Here is a 16,023-nt window from a genome sequence, read left to right as displayed (position 1 = left end):
ATTGTACCCAAAAGAAAGGATATTGAACAAATAGAAACAGCTCCCAGCTGAACCAAAGAGGAACGAAGTGCTAGATATGTGCAGAGCAAGAAATGAAATCAACAGTCACAAGAGAAAATAAGAGTTAAGTATTGTGAATATTGTAATAACTATTTTTTCGCATGTGAATATAAATTTCAGGTGAAAATCAATAAAAAGAATCGGAGCGACCTACCGTTCATGAGGGCGTAGGTGAGGATCATGACCGAGTTGTTGAGGTGCCGGTTCTCCTCTCTGACCACGCTGAGCGTCGCTCTCTTCTCCTGCTCGGACGACTCTCGAGACGTGATACCAGAGGACAGGTAGATGATCACCATGTCTGTCGCTGAGAAAAAGCAGGAGCCACACATGTTAGTTAACATCAGATAAAATGACAAATACAATGGTGTCCATGGCAATAAAGCCTGTGCACAAGAGCTGGAAATGATCACAGAGGCAGCGCACACAATATGTAAGACACGCGGCCTCACCACAATTTAACAACATCGTTTATGAGGGTTCTTACTGGTGCCCTGCTTGCTGAGGGTGGTGGTGTTTCGGAGCAGCTGGAAGGCCTTCTGGAAGCCCGCCGCGTGCTGTGTGGCTCCCTCGGAAGCCTTGATGTTGGAGATGAAGGTGCTCATCTTCCTCTTGGTCTCGCTGGTGGCTGGAGACAGCAGACTCTTATAGCACTGGTCCAGAGAGCAGGAACGAACCGTCTCCGCCACTGACAGAATGGAGATCTGGAGAGGAGGCGATGACGAGAAAACGAGGCAGGAGGATGAACACTGGTGTCACTAAAATCTTTTTGATTTGCCTGCTCTCTAAATAAAGAAGAAAATAAATAGAGCAAGGTAAGAATGATAAGGTCTATTTCCTCTCACTAACCTTGTCATGTTCATCTACGGCGTTAAGGATGACAAGTGCAGAGTCTCTGGCAATCTGAAGCTGGGTGTCAGTGACAGACGCTCCGTGGTCGACCATCACCACGATGTGTTTAGACTGGGGACGCACTGCAGACACATACACAGGCCTGCACACAATGGATACACACAAACATGCATGGCCAGATCAGACACTGGACTAAAAAGAAATACAGACACAATCCTCAACCCGAGATAATATTAACACATGCTGTAAAAGGATCTGTGCAGTGATAATAAAACAGGCAAACAGACTCAAGTGCGTTAACACTGGAAACAAACGATGTAGTCTACTATAAGCTGGAATGTATGTTTACTGAAAGCAGCAACGTGACTCTGCAACTGTCTCATGAATCTGCGAACAAACAGTACGTCTTTGTCTTTCTCTTCTTCCCTTTCCTCGCTCCTCATCCACTGAGGACTTCGTCAGAGAGGTTTCTTCATGTCTAGCCTGCACTCTGCTATACTTCTCACGAGAGATTCTCTTCCCTTTACAGCTACAGTTCAGTGGAGATTCAGCACTTTCACTTTTTTTTCCCATGTTGTCATTGCTGTTGTTATTCATCCAGCAAAATGTGTACAACTTCAGACAACCACACTGGACGTCTTCAATTTAACTTTTCTCTTTATGCACATGTGTTTTTGAATTATAACATAAGACTTCAGCAGATTTTCAGGCCTGGGGTCAATTTCTGCTGAAGCATTAAAATTCCTCCATTGTCTGGACCCTTTGTGACAAAAAGTGAACGACCTGCTAAAGGCAGATGTGTTGGCAACACAGCCGATTTACAACCGGTCTGTTGAATCTATTATTCACAGGTAATCACAATGCCACAAGTAAAGTAGTGTTGAGGTAGTAAAATATTCTTCGGTGTATTAAAGGTTTTTTATTTTAAAACATTATTTTATGTCTGTATTGGGTGTCTGTCACTGTTTTACTGTCACTGTACTATCATCATGGGGGGGTACAGAGCAGTGCAGGTTGTGGGGTGGTCAGCGCCTCTGTGTGTGTGGTCTGCTGGACAAGGAGACAGTAACACAGGGTGGAGAAGGGAAGCAGTGTATTCACAAAGCCTCATTCACACTTGAAGCAAGCCAGGCAATGTAATTTCTCTCATGGCCATATGCCAGCTCACTGACTCGAGCAGCAAGGAAAAAAAATCCAATAGACATGATTAAAAAAAAAAAAAAAAGAGAAAAAAAAGAAAGAAAAGAGGCGAGAGCTGATGCAAAATACACCAGGGAGCAACAGAGAGACGAGAGAAGATGTAGAAATAAAAGACAAGAGAGAAAGAGACATCTTGCAGCCATGGCCATAAAAAAACCCCCAAAACACTGAAGGTGTGAAATTCCAGTGGGCTTTAGTGGTATAGAGCCACATTCCTGCCAAGGGCATGTGCGTCAGGGTGTGTGGGGGCAGCGTGCCATCAACATGCCCTCTGGGCCACCCCACAGCAACTGACAGAGGAGGGGGGGGGGGGCAGGAGTGAGTTGTTGTGGCTTTAACCTCAGCCAGTCTGTCTTAGGAGTCGGCTAAGTGAGTGATACCTGCTGACAAGTGATATGTCTGGCAGGAAATTAGAGCTTCATTATTGTGTCTCTTTACTCAGCTGAATGACAAAAAAAAAAACCAAATGATTTGAAGAGAGGAGGGGTTGTTGGAGACCTGCTGCGGTGCTCGTAGCTGCCTTTACAGTGGAACTTGTGGGCAGGGAAGACGGTGAAGATGCCCTCCTCCGAGCTGAAGTACTGCCACTTTATCCCCGGGTTGGACTTCAGGTTGTCTGCTAACACTGCAGAAGGAAGAGACACGAGAGAGAGCAGGGAATATTAAAAAACGGGAGCAGAACACATTGGAAAAGGAGAAAGAAAAAGGGAGCATAAAGACCAAGGAAGGAAAACTGGGAAATTGGACGGTCACAAGGGAAGGAGAGAAAACTGATGAGCAACTGAGGAGTTTAAGACTTGGAATCTTTCTCTTGCTCAGATTTAACCTTAAAGGCCACAACCTCTTCCAGGAAGGAGGGCTCCCAAGTTCATGGGTCAGCTGTGAATCCTGTGTGAATAAGAGCGTGTGTGAGAAAATACTCTAATGTGGCAAGATCAGAGAAATAAACACACTCCATGCTGTTCATGCTCAACACTTGGCTAATGTCCGAAGATCCACTATATAATATATATATATATATATATATATATATCTCAAAAGGCTTTACTGGGCCAAAACAATGTGGGTCTCCAACCCAGCCCAAACTATATAAAAAAGCCTTAAGACAATAAGACAGAAAGCAAGTAGTAGTAAATAATTCCATATTCTATATAAATAAATAAGACTAGGCTTCACAAATAAACCTGACGTGACTTAACTTGATTTAAATATACAACAGGAACAGGAAGTTTGCCCCTGTTGCAGTAATTCAGTGAAGATCCACTGGAAGCAAACAAATTGCGCAACCTGGCCTCTGCAACGTCACGCTCGTCGTGGTGGGCATGCCAACATTTGCAAGCTAGTCAGTAGCTCGCTCATTAGCAAGCACTGTGCTAAATAAGTAAGTTGCATTTGCACCTAATCAAGTCTCTCAGCTGATTTTATATGCAATTGTGCCGCCTCTTAAATTTGCTTTGTGTTTTTACTGAGCAAACAGTCAATTAATTTGAGGATTATTGTAAAGTTCAACCTAAAACATGTTTTAGTAGAAAGAATGTCCTGTGAAATGCTGCACACGAACTTTACTTCCCCACTCAAAGATTTGTGTATTGTTGTCTGTGTATGGCCTTTTCACACCTCGTGCAGGTGTACACAGACCTGCCCATTCAGGTGTGACAAGGAATGAAAAACATCCCTTTCTGGCTGGACACAGAGTATACACATGTAAATGCATTTCCCCTCTCACACCTCTCACAGAATAAATTAACTTTAAGAGGAAAAAGAAGTTTGAACTGTTCGGATACCGGGAAGTATACAGTGCATTTCATTCATGTGGATACCGGATTTTGAACCGTGTGTAATAACTGTGTCTGCAGGGCAAGCTGGAATAACAGCCTTATAATACAAACTCTCCGCTGAGACACCGAGCCCGAGTATTTGCTCAGCACTAACAGGCAGATTTTTTTTACTGGGTCACAGAGTAAACAGTATCTTCACAGAGATCCCATCACAAAGCCAGCAACTTCCTCTCTGCTCACTGCAACACAAAACGGCCTTTCACAAAGAGACGGAGGGGGAGCAGGAGCGGGGGGCGGGTGTTAGGGAGACACAAATAGAAACTTTGGGCCTTCAACCAGACAAAAAGACAGACAGAGAGAGAGAGAGAGACGGAACAGACTGTAGCCATCACAGGAGGCTTCACTGAAATAAACAGTAATGCAGCTGTTAAAATAACTTCTCACTCATTAAAACACAGGGATGCAGACCAGTCATGGAAAATCCAATTATCTTAAATCATAACACAATATACCAAATTACTAATCTCATCAATACATATTAACAATCCAGCAGAAATTCTGTTTAGATGCACATCAGACAGGAGGCTGAAACAATCAACACAAACAGAAATTTGAAATAAATGTCCGTTTTGCGTCATTACTTAAATCCCGTTTGCCACACAAGACTACCGCTTCTTCCTGTTTGGTTAGAAATGAATCTGCTCTTGTATCCAGGTCAATATAATCTTTTCAAAGAGAAAGTTTGGTTTGATTGAGCCACATATTCCAGTGTTTAAAATCTTACTACCAATAAACCACCCTTTGTGGTTTCTGCAGTTCATTAACAGTAGTATGCATTCAAAGGCTTTTGCTAATTAGATGACTATTTGATATTATTCAGATGGGGATTTTCATGACCTGAAAGAGGATATCAAATATCTTGTTAATTAAGTCTGCAGTCTTTACCTGAGAAGCTTTATTTGTCATTCTCGCATATCAGTCGGTTATAAATAATCCCAAAATATGGTTCTTGGCTTGGGATCTCATTGAATTAATCACCTGTTCTGACCTTTTTCCAACCTTCCAACATCATTAAGAGCCAAATAATTTTCTTCTATGTGAAGGGTGAAAAAAAATCAAAAGTCAAATATTCAAGAAACATTAAAATCTGAAAGAAATGAAGCATATACACAAGCATAGAGACAAATTACAGAACAACTGTGAAATCATCCAACTGCCAAAAATTATAAACGGCACCAAAAAGCACCACTGGCTACATGTTCTTGGCAAAGAACCACGTTTTTGAGATGCAGCAGGTTCTTGCACACCACGGTCGCTCATCATATATTTTCCCTGCCTAGTCACTCCATCAATCTCTGAGGCTCATATAAACAGGAACCACTCAGTTGTGTTGACAGTGGAAGAAGGGCTCTGTATACATCTGTCAGGCTACAGTGCTCTACTCTGCCACCAGTGTTTAGATCTTCCCTGAAACAGATGGACGAGCCAAGAAATAGGATCCAAATTTTACCACTCATGACTATCTGCAAATGACCCACTTGATACATCTGTATATACAACCACTCATAAACATACCGTATGTACCACTGTAACTATTGCATGCCAGTAGAAAATCATAAAGATGATGCAGAAACATAAGAGGACTCAAACACACTGGCGCTAACCCTAACATGCCCACAGTGTTTGCATGCCAATGTTTACTATATTCCCCATTTTAGTTTCCCATGATGGGATGCTAACATTTGACAATTAGTACTATACACAATGTACAGCTGAGAGTAACAGCAATGTCATTAGTTTTAAAGGTATGTCATTGGACAAATTAAAAATTTGACCTGAAAATTGGGCTACATGGAAAGTCAGGGTGTCACTAGAGCGGCTACACTTTGTCTTTACCAAATTTTTTCTTTTTTATTTCTGTTTTCTCAATGTGTGACTGTAGTGACCAGGCGTCCCACTTTGTCCAGGATTGTCCTGGTTTCAAGCTGGGAGCCCTGAGTCCTGATAGATGTCTGTAAAACACTAAAATGTCTCAGTTTTCAACTTTAACGACCAAATTGTCCCAGCTTTCACCACAATTAAAATAATAATTATAATAGGCTATTAGACTTGTTTTCAGTGCTGACATAGATGTTCCGTCCAACTCATTATTACCTAACCCAATATAAAAACATAAACAATGCACCATGCATCTGAGCTCAACACCGATGGGTCTGCATGTGCGTCAATCTCCAGCCTCTGGCCTGCAGTTGAAGTTGATGGAGGAGGTGGAAAATATAAGTATATAGATACGTGCAAAGACAAACAGTTTAGTGTCTGAAGCAATGAAACAAAGAACCATTCAAGGCAGGTGAGGGTTGAAGATGAGATGGAGAGAAGATTGGATGAAGAGCAGCAAATAGAGGGTCACACTACAGCAACAAGTCAGAGAAATAGAGGACTGCTCAGGAAAGAAGATGACAAAGAGGAAAAAGTGGATGGAGGAGAGAAGATGGATCAATCTGCTCCTCTAATCTCACAGCACTGCACCCCACTCATCTCTCATCTGCCTGTCTTTTCACTCGCACCTACCGATGCCTCCCACATCCACCATCTCTCTCCCATCTTCCCCTTCCTCCCAGAAAAAAGCAAAATGGAAGATGAGAGGAGAGAAGATGGAAGGAATACAATGCTGTCTTGATACAATTACTCCATTTCAATCAGCTCTCACCCCTCCTCTCTTCCCCTTCATTCATCATTCTCTCCCTCTCAATTATCCCTCACTCTCTCACCCGCTCCCTCCCTCCCCTCTGTGGCTGCTTGTTTAGACTGGGCCGAGACAAATGGGAGGGAATGAATATGCCGGGAGCGTGGGGGTCAAGGAGGGCTGAGTGTGAGGGGCCGGGTGAGGAGAGGGGAGGCGGAGGGGTAACTTGAACTTGCTGCGACTGGCTCGTAAGGAAAATAAAACCCCACCGATGGTGACGTGTTATGAATGGCAGTCATTATGAATGGTTTGCAGAGAGACAAGCGGGCTGGGAAATCTGGGAGGAATAGGTTGTGGTGGGCAGCAATGGGATGATAGAGGAAGAACAAATGCCTTTGGAGATTTCCCGTAAAAAGGGCAAGATGAGGGCGGGTGATAACAATATCCAGTATGCAATGGACAAATAAAGCATGACGTAGTTAGTACGAACTCGTCCGAACACGTCTAAAGGCAAAAGCGACTATTAAGGTTGGTGATACGTAAAAATGTTCCACCACCATCAGTCCAAGAATTGGTGATTAGCGATATATTCATACAGGTGTGTGTGTGTGTGTCTTAAAAAACTAAGTCAAAATTTGCAACTACTTTGTGTTATTTTACAGTATATTAAAGTAAGTAAACTCGCCTGGACATATTTGTGTGAGCTTTTTCCCCTGAATATGTCATGTAGCACTGTCCACAAACTGAGCAAACCAAATGGACAGATTAAGGTATTAGATTAAACATGAATAAGTTTGGTGGGCAACAATTATCATGGGGGTCAGCGCTGCCTGACAAGACATGTTAAAGGGAAACACAGTCCTCTGCTATGTAGTTCAAAAGAAATGTCTCAATGGAGCGCGAAGCCAGGTTTTTATCTGGCTGGTAAAAGTAGTTATGAAACTGATTATTTTATTGTAGTGCTTGGTGAATTGGGCAATGTTCTTCCAATGCGACCATTTTAAAAGGGGACTTGAAAACTTCCAAAACTCATTCAGGGATGTGGTAGAATTAGTTTGAATTTATTCACTGATACAAATGCAAATTCCTGGAGGAAAGTGGAGGTGATTTTACACTGTGTGCTGGATTGAAACACTCTGTGCGCCTAGAGTGTGTGCATGTTGTTCAGCTTGACATTTCTTCTGTAGAAGCAGGAGGAGCACAGTGCTAACCAAGTGATGGCAAAAGAACAGAAAAAAAAAAACAACAGAGGAAAGTTGGCCTTTGCCTGTTTTTTTAGTCAGTTCGGTCCATTTTCCTCTTAATCAAATGCAGACCGACATATGCGGTGCAGACACATGTGGGTTTTACATGGTTATATTCTGCAATGTGCTTGTACAACCTGGAGCCTCAATAAAATGTATTGTGGGAGGAGTGAGAACAGCATCAAACTGTTTTCCATTGCTCTTACTCATATGATTTGTTAGCAGTGCGTTGAGGTTACATATATGTACAGTTAATGTGACAACTGATGCAATTTGTAGTTGAGGTACAGTGAAGACCGATACAAAGAACTAACAAAGCCTTCCACAACAGGATGTTAAAAACATACACTACCTGATTGCAATGGCAGACATGAGTTCAAAGTCAAATCAGAGTGCATTTGATCTCAGGCTATAAAAAATATCTTAAATCAAAGGGTGAAAAACAGAGTGAGGGAGCACAGCACAGCTCATTATTTCCATCTTAGACTGACGTCCTTTCCTTTTTAATATTTAAGATGATAAGAGGGATGGAAAAGATAATGTTGCTTTTTAATTAAACCTTGTTGCCATGGAAATTTATATTAAATTATTATCCATTTGGTGTACAGGCCATTGTCTAAGAAAATGGCTTTCACAGTTTGAATAGTGTAAACAGTGCGTCCATGTTTCATTCGCCAAAGTAGGTCAATTCAGATAATAGACAATTGTTTGTGCTTCATGTGATGTGTGGTTTTTTTGTGTGTGTGTGTGTGTGAGAGCAACAAACCTGAGTTGAGGTCTCGTCCAGGGTTAAAAGCTCGGCTGTTGACGGTGGGGGAAAGTCTATCACAGCAGATGGTCTTGGAGACGTTGGTATTGAAGTTTCCATCAAACCTAAACGCACACAAACAGGCGAGATTTGAGAGATTTATAGAGCGTGTCCAACTCATTTGTTGGTGGAGCAGCTTTTTTGGCTTTTCTCTCAGCACTAACAGATTTACTACTCCTCAGCTTTATTAGCTCTTTAGACGTACCCCTGACTTTCTGGTTATGTTCACGTTTAAACTAAAAAAAAAAAAAAGAAAAAAGCTTTTGACTGAGCTCCAAATGATTTACACAAATAGTAAAGAAAATCTATGTGAAACCATGACGTTAATCCAATTAGATGAAACATCTGTTGAAACGAAAAGACCCTGCTCATTTCATTTGAGCTAAACTGTATCACTGGCTATATCATCTGTTGCCCAGACCTCATATTAAAGTCAAAGTTATGGCTGGTGAATAATATTTTCCATGGAAAACTGCCTGAATTCTGCTTTTCTCCCAAACAAAGCCAATACCCAGTTCCCTGAATACATCTGAATGTGATTGGAGGAATGGCTGCCTGCTTAATTCAGTGATTGAAATCATCTGTCATGGAGCCTCAACTTGTATTGTCACATCTCTGTCAGTTTTTCCCCACTCGTTCCCCAAGTGTTGTTTTCAACAGAACATTATACTGGCAACAGACGATTTGTAGAAGAATGACTGTTTGCTGGTGAGTCACTGTTTTCCCAGTGGTTATGGTGATTATTCGTAAAGCTGCCGATTTTGGGCATTGTATAAATATCCTCTCTGGTTCTTCTCTGTCTCAGCACAGCGCTTATGAAAAGGCAATGATGAGGCTGAGACGATGTTGAGGTGGTACCCTGAGAGATGAGAGGGGCCACGGCATCCGAAAGGTCTCAACACATTTTCAGCTCAGGCAGTCAACACCTTGGATTGAGCTCTACATGAGGCAGCAGAGAGACCTAAAGACTTGCTGGACGTAGATAACTCATGAAATTGAAAAGCAAAGTTTTGAACAAGGATCATTTTTCAAAAACTCACATCATCTGCCAGGTTCCTAAGGTGGAAAAAAATCTCAGTCATAAATGTGAAAACATTGCACTCACTATATGACTTTCTGAAGACATATAGATTCATATATTCTTCCCAATATATGTAAAACTGTATTGTAATGGGATGGCACTGAACAAATTCAGGGATATGTTCTAGGGCATTTGAGGAGATGAGACTGGGAGGAGGCTGGATGCTATGATCAGAGAAAAACTGAAATTTGACATTTACGTCATCCAAGTCAGCAGCCCAACTAATACAATACAGGGCTGATCCAGAAGCTATAACGGTTTCCTCTGCCTCGGCTTTTGTGGAATTTTAATTTATTTTTTAACATTTAATGAGCCACAGGATTTAATCTTTCCACCAGCCGTTTATATAGATTAATAGAGTTGCAATTAAACAGCTCCAGATGGCAGATATTCATATGCGGGTCATAGCATTTGATATATTCATAATCTCTAATCACTATATTTTAGATGACACAAGGAGAAAAAAGTGGGGATCATGTATATGGAGGAATGCTGCTACCAATAGACTTGAAGATTTGTGACGTAAAAGAGCAAAAAATAAATAAATTAAAAATGGATGCATCAACACACAAGCAAGAAAAATAAGGACAGCCCACTTTTGATGTTGGCAGGATCTGAATACAGTTATAATGCACTGCTTTGTGAAAATCTTTTGGAACAACTTTCACTGCCATGAAAGGCTAATTCAGGACAGGAAATGAGTCACTCTACTCTATTGTTAATGTAGACATGCACTGTACACAGCAACAGAGAAAAGAAATCCATCCAGATTACACTTGTTCTGTCTTGATGTGTAGGAAAGTATCTGATTGGCGTCATCAAATTGAGTTGACTACCCTACATGTCATTCTGTATTATACTCCAGTTTGTTATAAGAATATTATTACATTGGATCCTTAGCCTATAGCCAAGGGATTCTGGGTAATTATCTAAGACAATCACACAATAGCATAAACACATATAACTCTCTTTGTTGAGACACTCTGTTTAATTTGGCCTTAAACTGCAATATCTTCTAATATGCTCTTTCTCTCATGTCTTAGATAATGATGAACACTGACTGTTAGTACTGAGGATAATGTCTCTCACAGCTGTTATACAATTATAAAGCTTTGACAAAAAAGGGATCAGAAATATTGCCTTTATCTGCAATCAGAGTGAGCTCATAATGAACTAATGTAATAGTTTAACATGTCACGCCAGTCCCAGCAGAGCTGCTTGCTTGAACTGTGACTGGTCCCTGTGAGGACCTGTGGCATAGTGTGAAAGAATAGTGTTGTCCTTGAGCATATACACACCCAAAAGTGTTAAAGAGGTGTCGAGCAATAAGATCTGTGTTGCTATCAGCACATCTTTAACACACAGAGTTTCTGCAAACATCTTCACACATGACATATCCTTTTTCAGTAATTAGCTTCAGTGTGAAGCAACAGAATAAGCAGTGTTATATTTAAAATGTCTTGCGTGTGTGTCTGTGCTGATGCTAGAGCATGGTTTCCAAAGCCTTCATCTGTGGAGTTAAGAGCTGACAAAAGGGGAGGTATGCAGAGGAGCAGCCTGTTCTGCACTGCACCAACCCTGGGTGCTTTGATCCTTCCATCCCTCCAACTACACCCTCCCTCCCCTCCCCCTCCCCTCTCTGGCTTAGCAACACATAGGTGCACACATAACCCCACACACACACACACACACACACACACACACACACACACACACACACACACACACACTTGTACAACTACCTTGTGGGGCATTTTGGTCCCCACAAGTATACTGGGCTCCTGGTTTTCGGACCCCACGAATATATTAAGACATAACCACACACACACACACACACACACACACACACACACTACACCCCCTTTTGGCTCCCTCTGCTTGCAGACCTGGCACTTGCCCGGTTTGATTGACAGGTGCTGTGATGTACAGGCAGCGTTTGAACTTCACTTGTTTCGAGCCCCATAAGGCCAAAGTCATTACTATTCTCCTTCAACCCACTTTGCATAGAAGGGTTGGGCAGGACGCTCAGCAAAATGTGTGCCAGATAAAAAATACATTTGCAGGCACTTTGAATTCCACATCAAAAAAACATATGAGAACGAGGGAGGGAGAGGGAGGAAGGGAGAGAGGGAGAGAGAGAGAGAGAGAGAAAGAGAGGGGAGGGCTTCTATTCTGATCAGGCATCTTAATGAGGGCAGGAAAATCTGCTTTGCAAAAAGACTGGACTCACCACACACAAGAACTAACAAAAATACAAACTGGATTTGATTTACAAAATAAAAAATAATTAATTGTATTTACATAAACTCTTGAATGAATTCTACAAATGCAATGTATGACGCTTTCAATAATTCTTCCATTGAATGTGCATATTAATAATGTATTGTAGAATGCTTGCTGTATTACCATATTTCCCAGAAGGGGAGTGTTCTCCAGGCAGTAATTAAAAAACGATCCTGAAGACAATTCAACAGCCAGCACCAGCCAGCGCAGTGACTGTCCTTAAGATACATTCAAACTCAAATTTATTCATGTTTCTTTGAATATTGATTGAAAACTGAAATTTTTTTTTCAATGTTTCTAAGCCAGAAAGACACAAATATGTATAATGCATCCATTCTGGATTCTTCTGCTAGTGGGAAAAAAGTGTTTATGAAATCCTGTGTCTTATAGCACAGAGTGAAATAGGCAGACACCTCTAAATAAGGCAGCACCTGTCATCTTCAGCACCAGCATATTCGCTGTTTATATAAAATCTATTATATTAAGCTGCACCCTGCTGCAGGAACCATGTATATCCACAAAGGAGGCAATCATATGCCATTCAAAAAGCCCAGTGAGTACAATTACCTTGAAGAGGCTTGCTGTTGTGCAAGCTCCAACGTCAAGAGTAATACCATCTCTAATGTGCTCGCGATCCCTCCGTGAATAACAGCAGTGAAGCCGGCAACATGCTAGCTGGAAGATGGAGAGTGCTTAAAGGGGGCCTTTCATATACCTGGCTCTATCCAAACAGATTTCTTTGTGATATCAATATGCAGAGTAGATTTTGAAAGCCTGCCTGGTGTCCAGCAGCTCTTCAGGGGGCATCTGGGGCTTTAAGCGAGAAGTCCCCTCAAAAGAAGGGAAACACGGAATTAAAAGCGCTGGTGGATTTTGATTCTGTCCTTTAAAAATATGGCAGTGATTGCAGTAAACTGAGAGGTATTCTGGTCTCCACTTCAGCCTCTCAAATGGAAGTGGACAAAATATTCACAACAGCTTTCAAAAAAATACAGTCCAAATCAAAACTGCCACTAACTACAGCTCAGAAATCTCTCTCTCAGAATCTAAATGCTTTTCAGATATTTCAATCAGAGCTTGATTCTTATTCATTGTAGGGCCATTGAACTGAACAGTGTTGTTTATGTACATACAAACATGATGGTCAGGCCGCCCACTTTTAGTCTATATTTACTTTATATAATATTGATGAAATGAAACTATAACATTCACATTTATGCTTTGGTCTTCAATAAGCACCATATTTCAAGACATAATAATGTATTTAGATTGTGGATCTGTGCTGGACAGAAGACAAGACACTATCATGGAGGAAATGTCTAAAAAAAAAAAAAAAAACCCAGACATTTTGGCTATTTATGATACTCAAGAGTTTATTCTTTTGGCTGATGTTAAATGAAGACTGAGATTTTGCGGAGTCAAGTTTGACTGGGTTAAAAAAGGGAGTGTAAACAAGTCAGACAGAAGAGACACAGAGTCCTCACTTGCTTAATCTGACCTTGAATATCAACCAAGGTGGAAGTCAAGAAAAAAGGGATGGACTGGAAAGCCAGGGGAGAGGAAGGGAGTATATCAAGAAGGGAAAGCAGAGACTGGAAGGAGGAGTAAATAAATTTAAGGGAGCCAAAGAGAGGGGGACAAAGAAGAGAAGAGTGAAAGAGGAACAGGGTGACATTAACCGAGGCATGTGGAGAGAGGAAAAAAAAAACGTTCTGATAGGGTCACAGCATTTACACCTGTTCCGATCACTGAAACAAAACCATCTCCCAACCTGCCTGCTACACTGCCATCTCCGTCTCTAATATGCAAACAGAGGTATCATCATCCCACTGCTGATGATGATATCTTTACCAGAAGATCAGCTTGATCTGAAGCTCTGTGTGCGTATACAGTCACTGCTGCCACATATACTCCTGATCTCGACTGTAAATCTGCCAGCAGCTCAGATAGTGAGAGTTCTTCTTAAGAAACAGGAGCTGAGAATGAGCACTATGGTGACTTTAATCTCTATGTTAAATTTATGAGTGAAGGTGCTGCAAGTCTTGGTGAAATATCATCCCTCATATATGATATTACTGTATACTGTATAGGAATGCTGTGATCATTGGAGCGAAGTTGGGCATTTGGGTTTCAGCAACCCAGACGTTGCGAGAGGAGTTTCTTGAAGTTGTTGTAGACACAGCAGTGGAGGTAGTGAAGGCACAGACTTCATGAAAAGCTGCACCACGAGGGAAGTTTGGAGTCAAATATCTCCACATCATCATCATCATCATCATGAAATTTGGTACAAACATTCATTCATTCGTTTCCCTCAGGATGAGCTGTGATGACTTATGTGCCTTCACTTTTCACCAAGCACCATCATCACCTCAAAATTTTTATTTATCTACTCTATCTGATGTTTATGACCAAATACCAGCAATCTCGTTGTTCAAGAATACAGACGGCTTCGTCATGGGTAAAACACTGAACTTTGCACTGAGGTTTAACATCCTGCTGGTCTGCAGGCAGCTAGAATGACCCACCAATCATCCTTAGAGACACCTTCGCCATGTCCTGTCTCCCTCGCCCTTTCTCTTCTTCTACTTAGGTGAGACAGTCATTTGTTTCCCTCTTAAAAAGAACCCGTCAGGATCATGTGAACAGCATTTTTCTTGCACAGTCAACTCACAGCTTATCTCTTCATGAGCTACCGCTGAAAGGAGACCATCAAATGCCATCTGGGCTGCTCCCAAGCACACTTCTCTCCTTTACAACTGCACATCAGTGGAACTGTTGAAATGAGCACCTTGAGGTTGCATGTTAAAAATATAAACATACAGACACGCGTGCACGCACACCAACTCCATGAGTTACATGCTTTTGCTATTTTCAGGTACAGCCTGTTGTTGAGACCGAGCGCTGATTAAAGCATACCATAGGGCACTAAGCACTGCCCTCGGTGGCCTCCCTGGGAAATGATAGCCTGCTAGCCTGATGGCTAACAGACATGGACACCCTGTGAATCACCTGATCCGCCTCTAAACTGGCTGACCGGACTGAGACCCCCAGAAGCAGCTGATGCCTGAGACTAATGAAGGACACTCTGAAGCGGACTACAGAGGGATAGAGATCCATCCTGATCCAAACTGCCTGCAGTGCACAGTGTTAACAACATGATATATTACTTTTCATTATTGTTGTTTTTTTTTTTTTAATTTCAAGGTAGGTCGGTCAACTAAACTGACACTATAGTCATTTATTTTGTTTTTGTTTTTTTTGCCAAGAGTTAGATGATAGGATCGATACCAACAAGCAGGAAGCTAGAGGAAGGGGGCAGTTAGCTTAGCATAAAGTAATAATATAAAATATCCACCTTTAAAGGTCAGAAAGGTTGCAGTTACTTCCTGGACTCTCTCCTAGTAAAGTCTGGCAACTTTACAGTGACAGCAAGACTCCAGCAAGTCAGCACAATCAGCTGCTGTTCATGGAAAAGTAGTTCCAGCACAAATATGCTTATCAGTCAGCTGGAAAGAGCCAGGCTAGCACAGGCTCCCTGCATCCAGTCTTTATGCTAAGCTAACTGCCTCTTGGCTCCAGCTCTGAATTTTTGAAAATAAACAGTTTGACATTTTGGAAAATATTCTTATGATTATGATTGATTGATATTACTCTTATATTTGTGGATTTGTTACCTTTAGGCAGAGCTAGGTTAACTGTTTCCACCTGTTTTCAGTCTGTGTGATAAGCTAAGCTAAACAGCTGTTAACTCCAGCGACATATTTACCATAAAAACTTAAAGGTGGTATCGATCTTCTCATCCAACTCTGCAAGAAAGCAAATAATTGTATTTCCCAGAATGACTAACTATCTTTTTAAGTTCAAAAATGTATCACTTTATAGATGAACAACAATAATTTTGCTTACATTCAACAACTAGAGCTCCTACTTCTTTTAAGGAAAGTTGTCAGAACTTAAATGTTAAGGCGAGATTGCAACATTCGACCAACTTAGAAATCAGAGAGATGCCTTAGTTTGCTTCACTGGTGCAGAAA

At 41.4% G+C, this 16,023-nt stretch overlaps 1 protein-coding gene across 1 annotated transcript in view; it reads right to left on the bottom strand.

Moving 5' to 3' along the window:
• Positions 1-16,023, bottom strand: part of cachd1 (cache domain containing 1) — an 83,454-nt gene that overhangs the window by 27,843 nt on the left and 39,588 nt on the right. Inside the window, exons 4-8 of the mRNA XM_071486171.1 lie at positions 8,584-8,690; positions 2,608-2,734; positions 907-1,051; positions 545-761; positions 215-364 (exon numbers count right to left, since the gene is read on the bottom strand). Of these exons, the coding sequence (XP_071342272.1) occupies positions 215-364; positions 545-761; positions 907-1,051; positions 2,608-2,734; positions 8,584-8,690 (746 nt within the window). The remainder of the gene's footprint in view (positions 1-214; positions 365-544; positions 762-906; positions 1,052-2,607; positions 2,735-8,583; positions 8,691-16,023) is intronic.

This window comes from Trachinotus anak, unplaced genomic scaffold (assembly GCF_046630095.1).
Source record: "Trachinotus anak isolate AG129_WGS33_773 ecotype Australia unplaced genomic scaffold, CSIRO_AGI_Tana_v1 ptg000010l, whole genome shotgun sequence".
Lineage (NCBI taxonomy): Eukaryota > Metazoa > Chordata > Actinopteri > Carangiformes > Carangidae > Trachinotus > Trachinotus anak.
Note: the sequence above shows the minus strand (reverse complement) of the source record. Positions and strands in the feature narration are given on the sequence as shown.